A 23,433-nucleotide genomic window follows, 5' to 3' on the forward strand; every position below is an offset into this window, starting at 1 on the left:
CTCAGGAATTGTCAAGAGCGGCAGAGTAGGGATGTGAGTTGATGTCCATGTGTCTTCAGGGCCCAGATTTTTCCCACAACACTGCACTCGATAGCCCCTCAGTTATTTGGGGGAGCCATTTTGTCCTCTCACCCAGCCATCTCTGTATTAAACTGGGAAGGAACAAATATTGCCAGAGCAGTTTAAAGGAATTGGGTTCTTAGTCTGTAAGTATTTACCCCACACTCCCAAACACACAAACACAACAGCAGGATCTGAGAGGGCGTCAATCCAATATAAACTTTCAGGGTTACTACAATAGCTTTGGAAATAAGCCAATGATTATACTAGCATTGCATTTGGCTTCTTAATCTCTCCTAGAAAACTTCTTATCAAACAATGAGATGGGGTCAGTGTTATGGACCTTTCGTATGTTTATGCCTCCCTAGAAGCTTTTATTTGTGTTTGACCCTTCCAGCCCAAAGACTTCAACCTTACGAGTCATCTGTCAGTGGCCACATTCACCATCCACCGGATCCTCCCCCCCGACTCAGGAGTCTGGGTCTGCAGTGTGAACACCGTGGCTGGGATGGTGGAAAAGCCTTTCAACATTTCTGTTAAAGGTAAGCTCCATTTTCTAGAGAAGAGCTGGCCTCCTCGGTGCAGTGTTTATGTATGTTTGGGTGCTGCTCCCAGATAGAAATGTTATCTGAACACGAAAATGCCTTTTTGGGTATTTTCTAGGTTTTAAAATTTTTTTCATAGGCAAGAAAATGGAAAGGAGGGATTAAGCAGATAACCTCATGCAGCCCTGGCTTTGATTTTTGTCCCTAAGAGCAAGACAGCTTTTGTATAGCCCTGAGCAGATGAGTTTAACTTCTCTGAGCCTTTCTTCATTTGAAAATAAAGTTTAGTTCATCTACTGCTCAGGGTGACTGTGAATATTTGTTAAATATGCAAAACACCTGGAACTGTGTCTGGCACAACATGTCTAGTCGTGTTTATAGTACATGAAAAGTTTGACTTCATCATTGTTGTGACTTCCTATTCATTATTGTACAGAATAATTTGGAAAATACTTTGAGAATTACTCACTTATTATGAAGCACAGGCTATGCTATATAATGAACAATAATTTTTTCACATATTCTGCATGGCGCATATTCTTCCTGCTATGAATTAGTTTTCCAAAATTTACATTGATCTAAGTAGATGGGTATACATTTGTGGCTTGAGGGGGAGAAGGAACAGGAAGGTACATCCAAATTATCTTGGCTGGTATACATAGATACCGCAAGGAATTTTAAATTTGGAAGTTTCTTATGAACCCATTTAGACAGAAACAGCTAACAGCTCTTGGATGTATTTTGTAGAAAGTCACCGGGCTAAGTACTTCACACACTTCATCTTATTTAATTATTATAAGAACTGTATGCAGTAGACATTGTTATCACCACTTTACCAGTCAGAAAACAGGTGCAGAGGGTTTAGTTAACTTGTATAAAGTAGCACATTTGTTAAGGAATAAATCTTAGTTTTGAACCGGGGTCTCCTGACCCGGATGCTGCACAATCTTTTCTAGACCATTTCGTTTTCTCTGTCTCCTGTGTTAAAGTTTAGGAAGCAAGATAACCAATGATGACTTGTATTTTACCCATTTGATTGCTTGATTAGGAATCTTTGGGTTATCTGAGAAGTAATTTCCATAAATAAAATAAAAGTAAATGCCCAGAGCATACTAATCTTTTTAAAGAGACCAGTAACAACATTAGCCTAAATACAACCTTGTAGATTGGGATTCTCTACTCTGAGCATCCATATAAACTGTCACAGAATCTTCAATATTTTTTTTTTGGAATTACTGGAAAAAGCCCTGATCTGTTTTATTCAGTAGAACATTCACATGATCAAAATAATTTCTTGTATCTTGCATGTTCTTGAAAGGAAGGAAATGATATGCAGACAAGACAAATTACCTTATTTTTAAGCTTCTTGGAATGTTTGCTGCCCATGGAAAATAAAAGTCAAAAATAAAACATGTTGCTAAAAGTCCGTGGTTATAATTTTTATTTTTTAGTAGAAGACACAGCACATAAAATCAATGCATCAAAGCCTTTGTAGTACTAAGTTAATGATACCTCTTCATGTCATATATACTGATAGATATAAAATCAAAATAGCCATTTGGTAAATTAGTCAGTGTCTTTAATCACAGTAAAAAAAAAAAAAAAAAAAAAAAAAAGTTGCAAGGCTTTTACTACCAGAATATAAGTTGGTACAACCACTTTGGTAAACTGAAAATGTATGCTTAAGTTAGCCTACATATACCTAGGACCCGGCAGTTCTCCTAGGTATAGGCTCAAAAGAGTGTATATGTTCAAAAAGACATCTTCAATATTCAGAGCAGTTTTATTCACAATAGTCACAAACTGAAACTAACCCAATTATCCAACCACATGATAAAGGAGAAATAGATTGTATTAGATTCATACCTAATGGGTTGCTAGGGCTGTCATACAGAGTGTCAAAGATGAGGAGGCTTAAACAGAAATCTGTTTTCTCACATTCTGGAGGCTAGGTAAGTGATTGAAGTGTCAGCAGAATTTATTTCTCCTGAGGCCTCACTCGTTGGCTCATAAATGGCTGTCTTTTCCCTGTATTTTCACATGGTCTTGTGTGTGTGTGTGTGTGTGTGTGTGTGTGTCCTAATTTAATCTTATAAAGACAACAGTTGTATTGGATTGGGACCCACCCTAATGACCTCATTTTGACTTCCTTACCTCTTTAAAGACCCTGTCTCTAAATAGAGTTTCCTTCTGAGGTACTGGGGATTAAGACTTCCACTTAAGAATTTTGGGGGAATGCAGTTCAGCTCCTAACATCATACAATGGAATATAAAACAGCAACAAAAGAGAATTCCTGCAACAATATGGCTATCATAGACATAATAAAGAGCAAATGAAAATAGATGCTTTATGATTCCATTTATATATAGAACAGGCAAAGCTAACTGATAGTGACAAAAGCCAGGGTAATAGTTCCCTATTGAATAGTTCCCTGATCCTCACAAGAGTGCCTTCCTGGGGCTGGAAATATTCCTTGTCTCAGTCTGGGTAATAAGTACATGGGTATGTGCACAAGTAAAGTCCCTCGAACGAAAAACACTTAAGAGTTTTGCACTTTATAATATGTATATCTCAATACAAATTACTAAAAGACAAAAAACTAAAATAATAAATTACTAAAAGGAAAGTTTTGGAGCAGTTTGTTTCATGTTAATATCATGCATATACTGCATATCTGTTTATTACTTTTGTAATATCTGAGGCTTTTTTAATCCCATAAGAACCAATTTTAACCTATATGGGGGTGTTATTTCACCCTATTGAGAATATATGGTCTTTGAAATGGGGAGATTATTCTAGATTATCTGGGTGGACCCACTCTAATCAGATGAGTCCTTAAAAGCAGTTATCATCAGATAGAGATATCACAATGGAAGAAGGGTTCAAGATACATGATGTTGTTGCCTTTGAAGATGGAGGAAGGGACCATAAGTGAAGGAATGTAGGTGGTTTCTAGAAGTTGGAAAGAACAAGAAAACAGTGTCTCTCTTTGAGCTCTGTACAGTCCTACTAACACCTTGATCTTAGCCCAGTGAGACCCCTGTCTGACTTCTGACCTCCAGAACTATAAGAATCAATTTGTGTTGCTTTAAAGAGAAAGACCATGCATAGTTGAGAGGAAGACCAATATCAAATGTTCACACAAGCTCTCTAAGAATAATAAATTCTGAAAATTGCAATGGAGGACAAGATTAAGTTCTTTGAAGCCTAACTGAGGTTCTAGTATAGCCCCTGTAAAGAAATCACATCAGAGCTGATTAATGAATGATCAGTTAAGAGGTAACAGAGAATGGTGAGAGGCCTGGGGTTTTGGTTTCAGGAAAACAACACTTAAAAAGAACAGAGAGATAGAAAGGAGCTTGTCACAGTTTTCCTTGGATGAATTGAAAGGTCAGTGGCTCGGTGATGGGCGTTAAGGAGGACATGTGATGGGATGAGCACTGGTGTTACACGCAACTGATAGATCATTGAACACTACCTCTGAAAGTGATAATGTACTGTATGTCGGCTAACTGAATTTAAATTAAAAAGTTTTTTAAAATTAAAAAAATGTCAGTGATACTGGAGGGTATTGAGTGAGGGGAAGAGGAGGCAGGGGCTCAATGTGCAAGGCCTGATAGGTCATGGTATAAATTTTAGATTTTATTCTAAACATGATGGGAATCCATGGTAAGGTCTTGATTAGAGGAGTGATCATATTTTAAGAAGTACTTTGCGGATAGTGGGTGGGAGGGGAAAGAGCAATCCAGGAGACCACAGCGCAGGCGACTGCATTGAATCTGAACAGAGAACTCTTAAGAGTGGTATGGGAGACTGGGGGAGTTTTCAGGCCCTGAGACCTCAACCACCAGCCAGTGCCAGGTTCTTGACTCATGAGAAAGAATTCAAGGAATTCAGAGTATAGCAGAAGTTATATTACAAAGCCAAAGTACACACAGATACAGGATCTGAGATGCCCGGGGTGGATGCTGAGTTCTGCTTTTTATAAGTAGTCACAATGGGCGGGTGATATATTCTTGAAAGCTGGGAATAGATGGGGTCTTCCAAAAGCTTTGTATATCATTATGCATGGTTTATGGCAGCTACTCTGCGCAGGCGCAGTCTAATTTTTCTCGTACAGATACTCCATAGTCAAAATGTACGAGGGGTACTCTGGCGCCCCCAGTGGAGGAGTCATTCTGTCATTTGCAGGCTGACTGGGACTGTGTGTATGCGCGCCATGGGCTTGAGCCCTAAGGGGATGCTTAGGGCCCTGAGAAACCACGGAGCTATCGCGGGGTTTACTCAGTTGTCACAAACAGTCTGTTGGGTGTCAGACTCCGTTCCCTGCCTTTTGTTCCTCCTGCAGTTACCCAGTGTTTCCCTATATACTGCCTCAAGGGGGTTTTGTTGGAAATGTAAGGTTACCTCTCCTCTGTCCTCATCAAAGTACAGGTAATCAACCTCCAGAAACTAATCTGATTGCTGAAATTTTTGTTTAGTTCTTCCAGAGCCACTGAATGCCCCAAATGTGATTGACACTGGACATAATTTTGCTGTCATCAACATCAGCTCTGAGCCTTACTTTGGGGATGGACCAATCAAATCCAAGAAGCTTCTATACAAACCTGTTAATCATTATGAGGCTTGGCGGCATATTCAAGGTAAGGTTTGAACAGGAAAGACTCCAGCTAAAGATGGGGCACCAGGAGGGGAAAAAAAAATTCCTCACATAAAGAAATACAGAAATCCTCTCTTGCACTCTCATTGCTCTGCCCCAGGGTAGTGGCTGTAGCCAAGGATTCCATTTCAGAGTTAATTACCTACCAATCTTTTAGTCTCACTATGCCCGTGATTTCCTAAAAAGGGCCCTCTAGGCACTGCATGTAGGTAATTGAGGAAGTTACAAAAAGGAGAACAAAAGGAGTTTTGGGCTTCATATTAACCCAGCTGACCTGGATATGTGAAATTAAGTCATGGCACTGTTACCGAGCCCTTCACATTCTATTGTAGATTCAGCCAAAATTCAGAATCTAGTGACGTAAGGCTGATTTGCAAAGTAGCTGTTGACAATATCAATGGAGAGGTTTTATTAAAAAGCAGCTTTTTTTTTTCATATGATGGTAATAATTTGTCACTTTCCACAAACTGTTCTTTTAAGAACTTGTAAACCCAGCCCAATTTCTTTTTTTCTTACCAACTGGAAATTTATCGTATGGTAAGGCAGTACTTTTGCAATACCTGTGGAGAATAGAGTGTGGCTAAAGCAAATGGCTAAGGAGAAAAGATGCACATACTATTTCTTTATGAGATCTATTTTCAATGACTTCAGAGCCCTTCATTTGTAAATGGCATGATTATTACAAATTTGCTTTCTGGTCTTTGTAAGCAAATCCTCAAAGAATCTCTTCTCTTGATAGTCTGGTTGTGATCACTATGTATTTAAAAACAATGGCAATTAAATTATATTATTTTAATTGAGATCCCCCCCATTAAGTCTAATTGCTATTCCATATAGTTGAAGATTTGTGTGGTTTTATCCTATAAGTGAAAAGACAAAATCCCTAGAGCAAAAGTGATTCAGTGGCTCAGAGAGACTTACATTAATGTATACATTGTAATCTGGAAACTTCCTTAAAAAAGCCTCATTTTCCTTATGTTAGGAATGGTGAGGCCCTAAAGAGGGGGATTTGCTATTTCTCTTAGAACATTGTATTTTTGAAAAACCAAACACTAGTTCACATCACAATAACAACATTCCACTTTAAACAATGTACAAGTATGCCAGCTTAAGTTTCCTGAACTTTCCCTCTTCTCAGTGACAAATGAGATTGTTACACTCAACTATTTGGAACCTCGCACAGAATACGAGCTCTGCGTGCAGCTGGTCCGGCGTGGAGAGGGCGGGGAAGGGCATCCGGGACCTGTGAGACGGTTCACAACTGCTTCTATCGGTCAGTGGAAGCAAACAGCATTTATTCCTGCACTGGGTGGGAGGGGGGAGGAAGGGGAAAGAGGAAGGAAGACCAGGAAGGGTGGTGGTGGGCCAGTGGGTGGGTGGAGATGTAGGGGGAAGGAGTTTGCTTTTGAATGGGTGGGAAAGTGACAGGAAGGTTGGCAGCTTGGAGCCAAAGAGCTCTTTTATTTGGGCTGCACTCCTGGTCTATGTCCCTGGGGGAGGGTGTCTGCAGCAGTACGGGGACAGAGGAGGAAGCAGATGAGCCTTCAGGAAGTCAGGGCCATCCCTTAGGACTTGGGATTTACTTAGCAGCAACTGCTTGGCTCCTGAGTTTTACCAACAGCTTCCTGTTTCCATCTTAAGGGCCTAAGTGAGACTCTTGCCACATACGTACTTCAGATATCCCAGTTTATTTATTTTTAAAACTAATTTCTAATTTTTCAAAGTAATTCATGCACAGAGTTAAAACATCAAATAGGATAAAAGGCTTTTATCTAAAAAAAAGCCACCTCCCAACCCTCCAGTGCTGCCTCCTACAGGCAGCCTGTTTTACCTCCTTAAGCTAATTTTTTTTGGTTTCAAGATTATTTATTTGTCAGAGAGAGTGAGAGAGCACAAGCAGGGGGAACAGGGGAGCGGCAGGGAGAGGGAGGAGCAGTCCTCCCACTGAGCAAGGAGCCCCCGATGTGGGGCTCCATCCCAGGACTCTGGGATCATGACCTGAGCCAAAGGCAGATCCTTACTGGAATGAGCCACCCGGGCACCCCCCCTTAAGCTACTTACATACATATTGTACATACAATTCCATGTGTCTAAATCACTGGTTCTCAAACATTAGTATCCTTAAGAATTACCTGGAGAGCTGGTTAAAACACATTTCTGGGCCCTACCCCCAGAGTTTCCAATTCAGTAGGTTTGGAGTAGGGGTCGGGCTTAAGACTTTGCAGCTCTAAGAAGTTGACAAGTGGTACTTGTTGTTGATCCTCGATCTGTACATGCTGAGTAATAGTGCTTGGAGAAGCAGTGTGCAAACAAGGGATGGTTTCCTGGAACTCACCAGGTAGCAAATACAAAAAATAGCACTTCTGGTACTATATATATATACATATGTATGTATATATATTTATATAAAAATTATATAGATAAATTTATTTATATAAAATTTATATATTTTTATAAAAATATATATACATACATATGTATATATATAGTACCAGAAGTGCTATATATTTTATAAATATATTTATATATAAAAATATATAAATTTTATATATAAAATATATATTATATACTTTTATAAATTTATATAAAATATATATTTATATTTATATATAATAAAAACTAAAAATATATATAATATAAATTTATATATATATATATATGTATATATATATATATAAAAGTTGGAAGATAAAGAGGCCTCTGCTCTGTGCTCAGGTTGCTGCTAAAAGGCAAAAAGATAGTTAATTCTCTCTCTGCCAGTGTTAATGAATCAAAGGGGAAGGTCATAATCTGACTCAGATGGAAAGTATTTATGAAACAGATCATAAAACACTTCACAGACCCATACGGTACTGTCTTCAGCATTCAGAGTATGTTCCAGCCAGGATGTCTTTAGAAGTCTCTTGGAATATTTCAAAGTAGTTTTCAGGGGTAGGTGGGGAGGGAATTCTTGAAGGTTCTTCTTTTCCCATCATTTGAATTTTGCTGATGTTTGTTTTTTAATTCATGGGGCAGTTGCACTATTTATAAGTATGTTGATTTAATGGTGAAAGCCAGGAGGCCCGGGTTGGGGGTGGGGAGGGGAGAGAACACACTCTGAACACAGTCAGCAAAAGGGCAGGTGGGGGGCGGGGGGTGAAGGGTAAGTTATGTTCCTGAAGGAAAGGAAAGGAAAAGGGAAATGACCATTTATCAAGAGACTCTTCTGCACCAAGCCTAGGCTTCGGAGGTTCACGTATATGCTCTCATTGTCAGAGCAGAACAGAACTTTCTGCTCTGCTTTGTCATTCTAAGTTCCACCGGATCCTCTGGGCGGCTTCTTTTAGAACTGAAACTTCAGAGATAAGGAAAGGAGTTACCATCACCTCTTTCAACTTGTAAAGGTTATAGAGAATAAGAGCTATTTAGAGTAATAAATGTATTAAATAGTTAAAATAATGATTATATTTGCAAAGGCTACAGGTGGTCGTCCTGATGTATGGAAACAGACCCTTTCTCTCACCTCCAACTGAAAATAGCAGTTTTTCAACCTTTTCTCCCTCTTCCTCTCTCTCCCCCGCTCCTCCTCCTCCAACTACTGCCCCCTTTAGATATCTGTGTCCTTAGGACAAAATGCCTCTTTTGTCGTAATGCCTCCCCTGCCATGAGTTTTAATACCATAGATATATTTGTATACTGTGGCCCTGCATAAGCCACTGTAATATCTAAAATATTCTCATAGCCCACACACCAGTTTTTGCCCTCTTAGGAACAACAGTGTCCCCACTGAGAATGCAAGAGTTAAAGGATCCCTATTGCATGTTTTGAAAATACTTAATATCTAGAATTTAAAAATCAATTTACTGTTATTATAAACCGAGAATACAGCGTCCTGTGCCCACTGACACAGATAAGACAGGAAGGGGGGGGAGGGAGGGAGGAAGGAGGGAAAGTAGTTTATGTAAGAGTCCCTGACTTCTTGTAAGCATTCTCCCAATCCATTATCCCACGTGTTCCTCCTGAGTCTGAAAGATAACTAGTTCCATTTCGTGTTACGTGTGAACTTGGAGAGCTTAGGAATTTTCCCAAGGCTGCAAAACTAGGCGTGCTCCTCTCTCTTTCATTTCAAAACCCTTGTCGTTTGCGTTCAGGTACCTGTCTGGTAGCCCAGGTTCTCAGTCAGGGCAGCGTGCAGTCAGAGCCAGTCCCTTGCTGTCATCAGAGCAGGGTGAGGCCAGGCCCTGCCACCATAGCTGTTCCAATGTGTGAAATTCTTGCTCCAGGGAAGGAACCCTGAAATTGCGTTAAAATAGATTGCTCAAAATCGTAACTGAAACACTGAATAGTTACCCACCCATCCTATCCTTGGAACATCCACTGTTATAATTTATAACAGTTTCCTCTGTATCCAGTCCTGTATCCAGGACTTTTAGCAAACTGCAACTAGAGTTTTTTTCTCATGTATTATAGATATTTTTATTAGCCTCCCATGCTACTCCCAATGATCTATTTTAATTCATTGGATAGTTATATCATAATTTATTAAAGCATTTTCCTATTTTGAGCATTTAGGTTTCTTCTGATTGTTTGCTATTATTGAATAATGCCACAATGAATGTCTTCATGCACTTAGGTTTTTCTCTTCTTCTGGATTATTACTTCAGGATAAATCAGGATAAAATTATTTCTTCAGGATATAATCTATTGTCAGATTACAGGGCCAAAGCAGACAGTTACTTCTAGAACTCTTGAAAATACTCCCAAGTTGTTCTCTAAGGGGGTTCCTCTACTATAATTACTCAAACTACAAATTAAAACTGTTATAAAGGGGCACCTGGGTGGCTCAGTTGTTAAGCGTCTGCCTTTGGCTCAGATCATGATCCCCGGGTCCTGGGATCCAGCCCCACATCAGGCTCCCTGTTCCATGAGTGGGAAGCCTGCTTCTTCTCTCCCACTCCCCCTGCTTATGTTCCCTTCCTTTCTGTGTCTCTCCCTGTCAGATAAATAAATAAAATCTTTAAAAAATAGAATTGTTATAAATATTTGCTATTTTGACAAGAAAAAAAGTATGGCATGGCTGCTAGCTTGTGTTTCTTTGATGGTTTGTGAAGCTGTCTATTATTCTAGATGCCAAGGTTATTCTGTAAAGCTGCCCTTTGGGGCTGTTTGTGCTTCACCTGATACAAAAATCATGATCCAGGGGCACCTGTCTGGTACAACAGGTAGAGCATGTGACTCTTTACCTTGGGATTGTGAGTTCAAGCCCCATGGTGGGTGTAGTGTTTACTTAAAAACAAAATCTTTAAAAAAAAAATGGTGATCTTTCTGATTTCTCCCAGGTCTCCCACCTCCAAGAGGTCTCATCCTCCTACCAAAAAGTCAGACCACTCTTAATTTGACCTGGCAACCAATATTTCCAATTTCAGAAGATGATTTTTATGTTGAAGTGGAGAGAAGGTCTGTGCAAATGAATAGTGACCAGCAGAATATCAAAGTTCCAGGCAACCTGACTTCAGTGCTCCTTAACAATTTACACCCCAGGGAGCAGTATATAGTCCGAGCCAGAGTCAACACCAAGGCCCAGGGGGAATGGAGTGAAGACCTCATCGCTTGGACCCTTAGCGACAGTAAGTAACTCACCTGGCACTGGCCTTGCCCGAATGACATTTGGGTGCTGCTGCTTGGACTTAGCTACCATCAAGTCAAGCCTGTTTGCTAGACATCATAAAACGCAGTTAAGTGTGCATGGAGGTTAACCAGTGTCCCCATCCCAACACACCAAATCATTTAAATAACCTGTAATATATAAGAAAGCCTCATGTATTTAGATTTGCAATAATTCAGGCAGGACTGTGCTAACATTTACCTTTCCTTGGTATGCTATTATCTATTAAGTAAATTAATAGCATGAATAAGGTTTCTAGGGTATGTTTAATTTGTTGTAGGACAGGTTTCAGGATTGTCTTATTTCTTCAGACCCCCAGATGCTGGTTAATTAGTTAGGTCTTTCCTAATCTTAAAAGTCGAAGAATTCTGCTTGAAAAATCTTCAGTAGTAGATAATTCTTAGGGTTAGAAAATACATTTGAGAGTAATAAAACCTCTTTTCTTTCAAAATATTCTGAAACTCAGGATTTCCTCTATTTCAGATTGGTCATTTAAAATTTATGGCTGGAACTTCTTGGGTTTCTTGGTAGTATTGAAAGTTTTTCATCATTAAGCAAGGAGTTCTGTTTTGCGTCACTGCATTAGAACTGTGTCTGTGTATTTTGGAGTCCTTGGAAAGATAAAATATGTCTTGGCCACACGGACTATCTTTAGGTTAGGATCATGGGGTCCCTTGCCAACACCCGATGTCTGAGGTTCCCCTCTGCAGCTGCCTATCTCCACTTGCTCAATACCAGGTGTAGAAATGGGCTCTGTGTTCCTCCAACCACTCTCCTGTATCAGTGACATGTGGAAGTCTCACCTGTTATGGTGGCATTCAGGGATTCTTCATCACTTTTTAAAAATTCGTGAAATTTACAGAATACTCCAAGAGTAATTCAACAAACACCCACATTCCTACCACCCAGAATTAACAACTGTTACTATTTTGTCATGCTTGTTTTCAGCTCTTTTGTTGATTTGTGGAAGTAAAAGCACAATACAGATCACAGGGCCCTTGGCCTGTCCTCCCTACTCTCATTTGATGGCTGACTCCCCGGAGACAATCCAGTTATGAGTTGGCTGTGTATCTTTCCATTCAAGGTTGAATCAGCTCGATATGTTAGATTCATCCATAAGTGCACATTGGCATACGTACTGTTCTTCATTTTGCTTTTTTGAATTAACACTATGATTTCTATCTTATCCATGTTCATTGTTTAGATCTGACATATACTTTTAAAATTTCTGCATAACATTCTATGTTCTGACTATATGGTCTTATTTCCCCGTTCTCTCTGAGGTGGACATTTAGGTTGTTTCCTTTGTGTACCATGTTCTCCCCCCGTTTTTTTTAAACTATCCCAAACAAAAGTGCAATGAGCATCCTTACACATGTCTCCAGGTGCATAGATGTGAGAGCTGTCCTAGAGAATATGTCCAGAAGTAGAACTGATGGGCAGTGTTTCTCATTCAATGTGTACAATGTCCAGGAGTCTATGAGAGTATCATTTTCCCTACATCCATCTCTGTTCATATATCTTTTCCCTATATCTCTATTACTTGATGGTGGAGATCTTCTTATTTTTCATAATCTCAAAGGTAAAAAATGGTACCCCACTGTTAAATTCAATTTTCATTTTCTTGATAATTAGCAACGTGGAGTATCTTTTCTTTGGCATATGGATTTCTGCTTTTTGATGAATTTGTTCATACACTTTGCCCAATTTCTACTAGTTGTAACAGAATTTGATATCTTAATTTAATGCAAGGATGAGAAAACATATGATGAAATACGTGTTGCCATTTTCCTGTCTTGTGCCATTTTGTCAAGTCTTCATGGAGTCCACTTCCAGTTGATTGAAATTACTACCCAAGAAAACACCTATTTGCCCTTCTTGGTTTATGTGCTGACAGTAAGTATCCATTAAAAGCATAGTAATCTAAGAGATGGTAGCGTAACTTAAGTGAATTTTTTTTTTTTTTTAATTTCCAGTTCTCCCTCCTCAACCAGAAAATATCAGAATTTCTAACATCACAGACTCCACAGCCATGATCTCTTGGACAATCTTGGATGGCTATTCTATTTCTTCTATTATCATCCGTTACAAGGTTCAGGGCAAGAATGAAGACCAGCACATTGATGTGAAGATCAAGAATGCCACCATTACCCAGTATCAGCTCAAGGGCCTAGAGCCTGAAACAGCTTACCAGGTGGACATTTTTGCAGAAAACAACATAGGGTCAAGCAACCCAACCTTTTCTCATGAACTGATGACCCTTTCTAAATCTCAAGGTTGGTAGAGTGGACAGGTATTTACCTAGGATTGTTTCTAGAGAGTATCAGAAAAGCCCCATTATCTTAATTAAGATATTGACCTCATATGTATGTGATGTGACATAATTCATTTGTCCAAATAGGCTTCACCATCTCTAGATAGGTTATTTTTTTAATTATTATTTTTATTTTTTTATTTTTAAAGATTTTTAAAAATTTATTAGAGAGAGAGAGATCACAAGTAGGCAGAGAGGCAGGCAGAGGAGGAGGAAGAAGCAGGCTCCCCGCTGAGCAGAGAGCCCGATGTGGAACTCGATCCCAGGACCCTGAGATCATGACCTGAGCCAAAGGCAGAGGCTTTAATCCACTGAGCCAGCCAGGCACCCCTCTAGATAGGTTCTTAAAATGAAAATGCCCCTGGGAGGGATACCCTGTTGATCCATTTTCTTTTGTTAAGCCTAAATCAGCCCATCAACACTCCCCATCCAGGAATGGAGGCTCTGTGGAATATGAATTTCATTCCACGGAAAAAGAACATAGAACCTGCTTAGTGAAGGCAGGCCTGTGTGGGTGTTTCAGTGGGAGGTACCAGGAATCAACTCCATTCTTTCTCAAATGAACTCCTCTTTTAGCTTTGAGGACACTATGCTCTTCCAAGTTGGGTTTTTTTGTTGGTTGGTTGGTTGGTTGATTTTGTTTTGTTTTGTTTTTACTTTGTGGATCCAAATTATGATGTCTCCATGTCCACCACTAACCCCCATTCCAGTGAGAGTAAGCTTTTTGAGATAGCTGGAGGTCTTTCAGAGTGCCAGGCACACGATGCTCTGTGTTTATGGCTGATAGTGCCAGTTGAATGTAGTTAAGTGGATAAGGGACCAGAGCACCTTCCCTTTGAACTCTGTCTGCAGTGGCGCCTGCCAGCCCTCGGCAACGTGTGCAGGGGAACACAGAGTGAGGTTAGATGGAGAGTTTTGCAGATTTATAATCTGGGCTAGAGTTTATTTTTACAGAAAATCTTCTGGTAGTAAAAACTTCTTGGTTTTTGAGGGTTACTTAAGAAATAAAAGGAACCATGCCATATTTTCAGGACTGATTCTTTGGAATATTTTTGAAATGTCCAAGGAATGAGGAGTCTGCCAGTTATAGAGAGTTGCAGTTTTCAGGTGACACCCTTAATTAATGCCTAATTTTTACAATTATTTGTGCTTTGGTACAATGTATACAGGCCCTAAATCCAAGCTATACATAAAATACAAACAGAAAAATTAAAAACAAGGCATAACAAAGCAACAAAATCCTCACCATTCTGTTCCAGATGTGTCTTTATGTACCCATGCTTAGAGAGATAAGGAAGGAAAGAGGTAATCACAAGAGTACTTGTAAGAACATAGGGTCTTGCTCTACATACTGTTTTTCAGAAAATGTATTGCATTTAATTTTTTTTGTTTAAATAAAGGGAAAAATGGGTTAATGCAGAATCTTTAACAGTTGATTTTTACTTAAGCCCTAATTTAATGAGTTTTCTGTCTTTCCCTCCTTCTCCTCCTCTTTTCCTTCATTCTCCCAATGTCATTCTTGGGTTTTCTCTATCAGGCTTTAAACAAGCAAAAAAAAAAAAAAAAAAAAAGGCAAGATAACTTACAGATTTAAATTCAGCAACTTAAGACTTGAGAGCTTTTCTAGTTAGGGAAGTTGTGCAGGGACGTTTAGCCACCTTCCCAAAGTTTTATATCTAGTTAGTCTTTCTTGCTGCTACTTGATTATGCGCTACTGCTTGGGCCTTTACTTGGAAGTAAAAGTGGGACAAATGGTAATAACTAATGCTTAGCACTTTTCCCTTTCTTTTTTTAGGTCTTATGATAGTCCTGTGAGTCAGACTCCTCTCCATTGAGTTTCAGAACACATAAATGAGTAGCTGAACGTCTCGTAACAATTAGTTGGCAGAGCCAGGGCTGCCATTACATATCCATTGTACCATGGTGTTGCCCAAGGATGGTCTTGGTTTCTCTCTCCTAAACTAAACCTGCTGCTTCTCCTGTGTTCTGTGCAGCACCGGCAGACCTTGGAGGTGGGAAGATGCTGCTTATAGCCATCCTTGGCTCGGCGGGAATGACTTGCCTGACGGTGCTGTTGGCCTTCCTGATCATGTTGCAATTGAAGAGGGCAAATGTCCAAAGGAGAATGGCCCAAGCTTTCCAAAACGTGGTAGTGCCTCATCTTCCTACTAGCTAATAAGTACAAGTCTGCATGTATTCATAATCCTCATTTAAAGATGTGGACCAGGAGGAGTACCTGGGTGGCTCACTTGGTTTAACAATTGACTCTTGATTTCAGCTCAGGTCCTGATCTCAATGTTGTGAGTTCAAGCCTCATGGTGGGCTCCACGTTAGGTGTGGGGCCCACTTTAAAAAAAAAAAAAAAAAAAAAAAAAAAGATGTGGACCAGGAAATTTACTTGTAAAGCAAATATTTCCCTTAGGCAGGTCTCATCTTCTCTTTGACTTCCATTATGAAATGGGAGATAAACAACATGACCATGTAATTTGTTGTCCAAACTGGAATGAATTTGAGAGTGGAAAGTTTGCTCTTAATAATTATTTAGGAAACCAGGGCTAAAACAGAACTATTGCCCTGCCGAAATGATATGTATTATCATCATAGTGATGAGTCACCAGGAGGACCAGTCTTGCAATATGAAGAATGGAATGATGTTAGTAAGGAAGGACATGAACATAACCAGACCTCAGTGTGATGGGTAACGATGTATTGTGCTAGACAAATTTTCCCCACATTTCCTATTTCCAGTTCATATTTAATTCTTCTAATATCTCCCAACCTTATTATTGCTCACATATATGTGTAATATATGTAAATTTTTATGTTCACATGTGTCTCTCCATTCTTGTGTACCCATCAGTCTGCAGCCATAGTTTATAATACCTGGCACAGCCCCATTCTTTCATCTAGAAATTTTGACCAGTAACCAAGGCTTACAAAATCATTCCTGACCAGTATACACCCAGTTTGATTTCTTTGGTATGCTATAGCCTGAATGTTTTTCTAAAACTAGAACGTTTTTCTAGTTTGTAGTTTCAAACTAGAAACTGGTTTGTGGTTTCAAATTCTGTAAAATGAATTTGTACCTGACTTTATCAATTCCATGTTTGAAACATTGGGTACAATTACACATTCCAGATGAGGTGCAGCTTCCTGTCCACAAATCCCTGAGAGTCCCCTCCTTGGAGGATAAGGGGAGCTTTGTTATCTGACTCCATGCCAGAAGTGACTCAACTCAGGCTATCTCTGGAGAAGAAAAACTAGCAAGGGGGCTGGGAATGCTGGAGCTGCTCATGGTCCCACTGCTTTGTCCTGATATGTCTATCAAACTCAGGAGAAAAGGGTTTATGCTATGTTGGGCTTTACTATATGCCTCTGTCATCCTGGAGCCAGAGTCTGCTCCAGAGTGGGCTTGAGATGTTCAAAGGTTTAGGATAAGTCAGAGAAAGTAAGAGTCAATAATGGACCAAGATAATGCAAGGAAAGCTCTTAGCAATGCATGGCCTGTTACTGCCCCAGACAGGATCTCTGAGTTCTTTTCCAAACCAGAACCGAACACCTGTTCGTTTCCCAGCTCAGCAGAAACTCAAGTGTGACTAACTCAGGGATGCGCCATCCTGTGGCATACTTGCTGTTATTCCCCTTTGCCTTGTGCTCTGCAGACATTGTTAATCGATTGCAGCATGCCTTCCACCTGAGCCCTGGAATTACCTCATGCAGCCCTTTAGACAGCCTGTTAGATGAAACCTATTTCCATCTGCATTTTAGAATTAGACAGTTTCTTCTTTTACCTGGTATGGATACAAACCAGGAATATTTAAGTTCATTAGAATTATGAAAAATCCTGACACTAAACCATGAAAAAATTATTTCTCCAGAGGGAAGAACCAGCTGTGCAGTTCAACTCAGGAACTCTGGCCCTGAACAGGAAGGCCAAAAACAACCCGGATCCTACAATTTATCCAGTGCTTGACTGGAATGACATCAAATTTCAAGATGTGATCGGGGAGGGTAATTTTGGCCAGGTTCTTAAGGCGCGCATCAAGAAGGATGGGTTACGGATGGATGCTGCCATCAAGAGGATGAAAGGTCAGTGCTTGACCAGATCAAGTCAGCATTTCACTAGGGCGGGGAGAAAACTTCACTTCCTGTCAAATCTTTCCGCTATGGTCTTAAATTATTTAAACAGAAAATTGGCATGATGTCAAATATAGCTGTTCTGAACAATGGCAGGTGGTAGTTCCTTTGAGGTCAGCCGGTGATAGGGCCAGGCCAAAAACATGAAGGCATGAGCTGTTTACATGCCACTGTCTCGAATCATTGGGATGTGACAATATAGATAGTTCTCTGTCACACATGGCTAACTTCAGGGGAACGCTGTTGTTTCTCTTGATGCAGTGGCTCTCAGAGTGGAGTGAGTATCTGAATCACCTGGAAGGCTTGTTAAAAACAAACTGTTGGGGTCCATCCTGGTTTCTGATTCAGCAAGTCTGGGGCGGAGCCAGAGGATTTGCATTTCTAATTAGCTCACAGGTGATGCTAATGCCAGGGTTTGGAGATCACACTTTGCAAACTACTGTCTTCGTGGATGATCTGCAACAGAGCTCCTGGAGACATTGTTAGAAATTCATCTTCTTGGCCTCTCTGTTGGGTCTAGTGTAGGTGAATTTCTTGGTGGGGGGGGGATACATGAGAATCTGTGTTCTTAACATGTGTGCTCTGTGATCCTTCTGTATGCTCAAGTTTGAAAGCTACCAAACTAAGGTCAGAAGAACTACATCTTTTCCAGTTGTGTTCATCTCAGGACTGCTTGGTGCTTACCCACTTACCAAGATGGCTAATATACGTCCTGTGAGAAAGCAGACTGACCAGCTCACTGGCGGTCCTGGCTGTGTTCTCTTGTTGTGAGGAGTTTACACGTGGCTTGACTAGGAAGCCACGGTGTTGTTTGTATAGCATCCGGCCTTGGAAAGCCATGAATTAGAGCAGGAATGTCATGAACTGTTGTTGTTTGTCACCTTCACAAAGCGGGCTCTCTAAGGCTGCTGCTAGGTTTTCCTTTTTGACGACAATATGGAACCTAAAGTTGGAATTAACCCTAAATCTCATTATGTCATTGCTACTTTTTGCAGTGTTGACAGAAAAGAAATAAAATAAATAAAATGGTGTCTGTGCTTAGGGATAGTAGTATGTTTCAAACACACACACACACGCACACACACACACGCACAATCTTGCTTAGCATCCATAAATTTCTTTTCCATTTTGCTACATTAGTCATGGGGAGTTTGGGGGTACAGTAAGGACCGAATGAGGGAACAGGGTATAGAATCTTGTAAAAACCAGGCTTTTAAAATCTGAACTGAGCCTGATTGTCTCATGCCCGAGTGAAATAGCTTAAATGGGGCATCAAGGCAGAAATTATCTATAGGAAGAGTGATGCATTCAGAGGACAATGACCAAAGTAGAGAGACAACTTGCTTATAAAGAACTTCATTTTAAAAATGCTCCCAAGGCATTGACCCTCGGGCTTCTTGTGGTAAGAACAGTGTATCTGGCCTGGGATTGCCTACTAGCTAGTTTTATGGGTACCCTTAGCCCCTGTGAAACATTCCTGTAATTTCCAAGCACATTCAGGCCAGCACAGGGCCACCAGCACCCAACAGTCCCCCTTTTCCCACCTTTCCTATGCAATGCTATTTTTCAAAAAGCAGCACGAGTGCTTTGTCACTGACCAAGGCTGATCGGTTTGTGCAACAACCAGAGAGCGCCTTCCCTTCAGCCTGGTTGGTCCTGGAGATCCTTCTGACCAAATGCTAAGGGAAAGACAGGACGAAAAGACTAGTTTCCTGACCACTAAGCACTTCCATAAAAATACTGTGGGATCTGAGTTTCTATTTTAGCAGGACTGCTTTGTGGAAAAGCAAGTTAAAATGATGGTAATAAAGCAAGGTGTCTGCATTCCTTGTGTTGTTGCTCTGAAACTGGTTCTCCTGCTCAGCATATTTATTGCTGGACAGCGGCTTCAGCTAGAACAGGTAGAGTCTAAAGTGGAGGCCACTCTGTCGCTACAAGTCATTTCATGGGGTCTTTGAGAGTCGAAACGAGGAAAAGTGTAAAGCAGTGGTTCTCAAGCAGGGGTGGTTTTGCCTTTTGGGGGAACATTCATCAGTACCTGGATACATTTTTGGCTGGGTTGCTGGTATCTAGTGGGAGAAGCCAGATGTGCTGCCAAACATCCTATTGTGCACAGGACAGCTCCCAACAACAAAGAACTGTCAGCCCAAGGTGTCAGCAGTTCCAAGTACTCTTCCTAGAGTAATCTCTGGTTTCTGTACAGTTTTCTAGAGCTGATGGTGACTCTGAAGGTCCTCTGAGGGGAGCAGGACAGGACAGCTGTTTCCAAAGAGCTCTAACAGAGAGGGAATCACAAATCTTGACTTTTTTCCCAGAATATGCCTCCAAAGATGACCACAGGGACTTTGCTGGGGAACTGGAGGTTCTCTGTAAACTTGGCCACCACCCAAACATCATCAATCTCTTGGGGGCGTGTGAACATCGTGGTAAGATGCGCTTTTCCTATCTTTCCTGACAGAATTTTTTCTTTTGAAACAGGCACAGTCCATATTAAAATCAGTAAAGATAATAATCTTAAGAATGTTACCTTTTTAAAAAAAAGTTGCAGTTTCCATCAGAATGTCTAGTCCCATTTATAAACTGTGCTGAGGTTTGACAACTTTCTGGAGGTAGGTCTCAAGGTTGGATCTTTTGCCCTCCGATGTGGTTCATCATTACTGCCCAGACGTTCCCATGGTTGCTGCAAACTCCCATCTTTGCTGACCCAGAGGTTTCCTCGGCTGCTGTTGCTTAGGTAGATTGGGAAAGTCTTCAGCATCAGGAAGAGAGAAGTGCTTTGGCTCTTCTTAATTGCTTACCTTTTTCCCTCCAAACCCAAGACACTGATATTCTGAATGTGAAATCCATGAATGCCAATAATCAACTGTAATATGAAAGCATTGGTGATGATTAGGATGAAATAAGAACAATAATCTTATATCTGATTGAGCTTTATTTTTTTCCAAAACCATTACTGGTACAATTATGGTGGAGCTTTACAACTACCCGATGTAACACTCTTAAAGTTAACTTATATTATTGGTTTTTTTTAAGATTTTATTTATTTATTTGACACACAGAGAAAGTTCACAAGTAGGCAAAGCAGCAGGCAGAAAGAGAGGAGGAAGCAGCCTCCCCACTGAACAGAGAGCCCGATGTGGGGCTCGATCCCAGGACCCTGAGACCGTGACCTGAGCCGAAGGAGAGGCTTTAACCCACGGAGCCACCCAGGCATCCTTCAAAGTATATTATCAATTCAGATATTACTGAGTACTTCCATGAGTTTACGTCTCCAGGCTACCTGGGTTTCTAGTTCTACAGGAATGCTTTCACTTAATTTCTCATGGAAAAATTCATGTCCACAAAAAAGCCCCACACAGCAATTATTTACAAACTTGACAACCTCTTGTTGACTTTGCAGCACAAACAGCAACAATAGAAAAGAGACTACTTCCTCTTCCTCAATTTATTAAACTAAAAATACTGGGACTTCAAACAATATATCATTCTGTGATCCAATAAGGGTGTAATTCTGAAAGCCAGATCATGTCCCTTAGGTTAGATAATGAAGTAATGACATTTATTTTTGAGCTATTTCCTGAAAAGAGTAATCAGCATGGGACAACAGTAAATGAAAAGTTAAAAAAAAAAAGTAACCACCATCAACAGAAAAATATGTATCTTCCAAATTTTTCCTCTATCATCACCTTAGCCCATAACTTGTTGGCTCTTAAAATTTGTAGTTCAGTAAGGAAGTGAGAAAGCATTGAGGTGTATCTTGACTTACAGTGTAACATGGTACAGTGTTAGACTTTTTTTTTTTTTTGGCCAGAATTTCAATGTCTTAGAATGGCATTGAAGTTTACAATCACTTGACATTTTAAATTTAAAAAATGTTATACCAAAAAAATTTACCTCTAAAAGACAGTAAAATCAGTCTACTTTTCATTGACTCTAGAGATCAACATTTTTATGGAAGTAAGTAATTTTATTAAACAATTTGGAATAAAACCAAGACAATGGACCATAATTTGTTCGAGGATCTATTGTTTTATTTGTCTCTAAAAGTTTGAGTTTTCTCATCTCTCTAAGCAAGATGCAGCCTCTGACATTAGACTGTGCTGACCAGTGAGCTAATCAGCAATACATTGACCGAGGACGAACTTCCAGGGAGGAGTAGAAGCAGGAGAGAGAATGTTACCTGGTGTGGGTCCTTCTGCCACGGATACGGAATCTTTTCCTTTTTAAAAAATAATCTCAAGAAAAGTTAGAGACTAAATGGAATAACATGCCTGGTTCATATTAGTTCTCCATCAATATTGACAAAAAAAAAAAAAAAAAAAAAGCTGACATGCACCTGCTGTCCTAGAGCTTCTGAAGGGAAACACGTTCATTTCATTCTGCTCTTCTTACTGAGAGGGTGAAAGCATTCAGGAAGCTTCCATGTTAGTCCACTGGCAGCAGGAGGGAGGGGTGTGGCAGAGAGGGGACCCCGGGTTCAAGCATGGTGCCCTTTAAGCAAGGCAGGAGCATGGAACTTCTCTTCCTCCTGTCGCCAGCGTTCCCAAGGTTGGTACTGCTAGACCTGTTGCTTTCAGATACCGAGTTTTATAAGCAGTTCCCAGGACCATAGCCCATCTCAGAAATTTCACAGCTGCTGAGAAGGTGATGTGTCTCCCTTTCCCCACAGGCTACCTGTACCTGGCCATCGAATACGCCCCCCATGGAAACCTCCTGGACTTCCTGCGCAAGAGCCGAGTGCTGGAGACCGATCCAGCCTTTGCCATCGCCAACAGCACCGCCTCCACGCTGTCCTCCCAGCAGCTCCTCCATTTTGCGGCAGACGTGGCCCGGGGTATGGACTACTTGAGCCAAAAACAGGTTTGTTGTAAGGACCTTGCTTTGGACATCTTTCCTTTAGAATTCTCTCCAGAATTAGAGTTGAGTTAAATCTATGCATTTTTCAATTCCTCTTCCCCAGTAATTCCCCTTAGAATCTCCCTAATTTTCATGTCTTCGTTACTGTTCTATTTGTATAGAGGTTAAGGCTGAACACTGGCAATACCTGTATTTAGTGAAGGTTGGCATATGCATTGGTGAGGTACCCTTACCCATTGTAGCTTCTCCTGGGTCCAAACGATGCGCAGGGGCAGAGGACTTACCTGGCAACAGGAAGATTTAGTGACTTGGGTTTCTTTTCTTTCTTTTTTCTTTTTCTTTCTTTCTTTCTTTTCCCCCATGAAATGCTTCCCAAGACATGGCAGGTCACTTGGCAGAACCCACTGAGGATTTTGGAGGGGGATGTTTAAGGGACTTGGATTCCTCACTTCTCTATTTCCCAGAGTTCTTGCCCCCAGTGGCTCTGTGCCAGCAGAATGAAGCGAACAAGCAAAAATGCTGAAAATACATGATGTTTTTTAAAATTTCAGTTTATCCACAGGGATCTGGCTGCCAGGAACATTTTAGTTGGTGAAAACTATGTAGCCAAAATAGCAGATTTTGGATTGTCCCGAGGTCAAGAAGTGTATGTGAAAAAGACGATGGTAAGTTCAGAGCACAGACACAGAGAATGTCCTCCCCAGGGCCCCTCCCTCCCACGATGGCCCTTCTCTTGGAATACCTCCATTCTTTGGTGACTCGGGCACCTGGTTGTGTACCCTAGGAGTTAGTGCCCTGGCCCAGAAAACATCCCTTCAGAGTTTTGATTCCCAAAATGCCTGAAGGCTCCACATTTACCAGTGAAAAGCTACCATCACATGTGGCCAAGGGATGGTATATGCAAGTCTCATGGTGTAGGAGCTCTGGTCTGCTTCTAGGCCAGACCCTTAAGTGTCTCACCCCGAAACCTCTGAGGAGCTCCCTCAACCCCCGTTCATGTACAGCAAGCATAGGAAGGGCAAAAAAAAGCATTTAACATACTTTCCAAATATAAAGGAAATAAATTAATGAGGTTCCTAAATCACAAGGAGGCCCTGGAGAGAAATTCATAACTTCTAAAGCCTCTTCATCACAAGTTCTCCACTGTCTCTCCAAGCCCACATCGAATCCACATACGCCTGATGATACCTCCTCTCCCAGATAGTGATATTTAAT

The 23,433-nt window shown here is 40.6% G+C and overlaps 1 protein-coding gene across 2 annotated transcripts in view; it reads left to right on the forward strand.

Annotated features, from left to right (window-relative positions):
* The window catches only part of TEK (TEK receptor tyrosine kinase), a 95,235-nt gene that overhangs the window by 62,271 nt on the left and 9,531 nt on the right, over positions 1 to 23,433 (forward strand). The window contains exons 9-18 of one of the 2 annotated variants that reach the window (XM_082696759.1): positions 458 to 602; positions 5,088 to 5,249; positions 6,405 to 6,539; positions 10,585 to 10,872; positions 12,887 to 13,186; positions 15,219 to 15,373; positions 17,103 to 17,313; positions 19,677 to 19,787; positions 22,031 to 22,221; positions 22,770 to 22,883. In XM_082696759.1, the coding sequence (XP_082552885.1) occupies positions 458 to 602; positions 5,088 to 5,249; positions 6,405 to 6,539; positions 10,585 to 10,872; positions 12,887 to 13,186; positions 15,219 to 15,373; positions 17,103 to 17,313; positions 19,677 to 19,787; positions 22,031 to 22,221; positions 22,770 to 22,883 (1,812 nt within the window). The remainder of the gene's footprint in view (positions 1 to 457; positions 603 to 5,087; positions 5,250 to 6,404; positions 6,540 to 10,584; positions 10,873 to 12,886; positions 13,187 to 15,218; positions 15,374 to 17,102; positions 17,314 to 19,676; positions 19,788 to 22,030; positions 22,222 to 22,769; positions 22,884 to 23,433) is intronic. The other variant, XM_082696760.1, reaches the window with a different exon arrangement.

Source organism: Mustela nivalis (assembly GCF_964662115.1).
Source record: "Mustela nivalis genome assembly, chromosome: 13".
NCBI lineage: Eukaryota > Metazoa > Chordata > Mammalia > Carnivora > Mustelidae > Mustela > Mustela nivalis.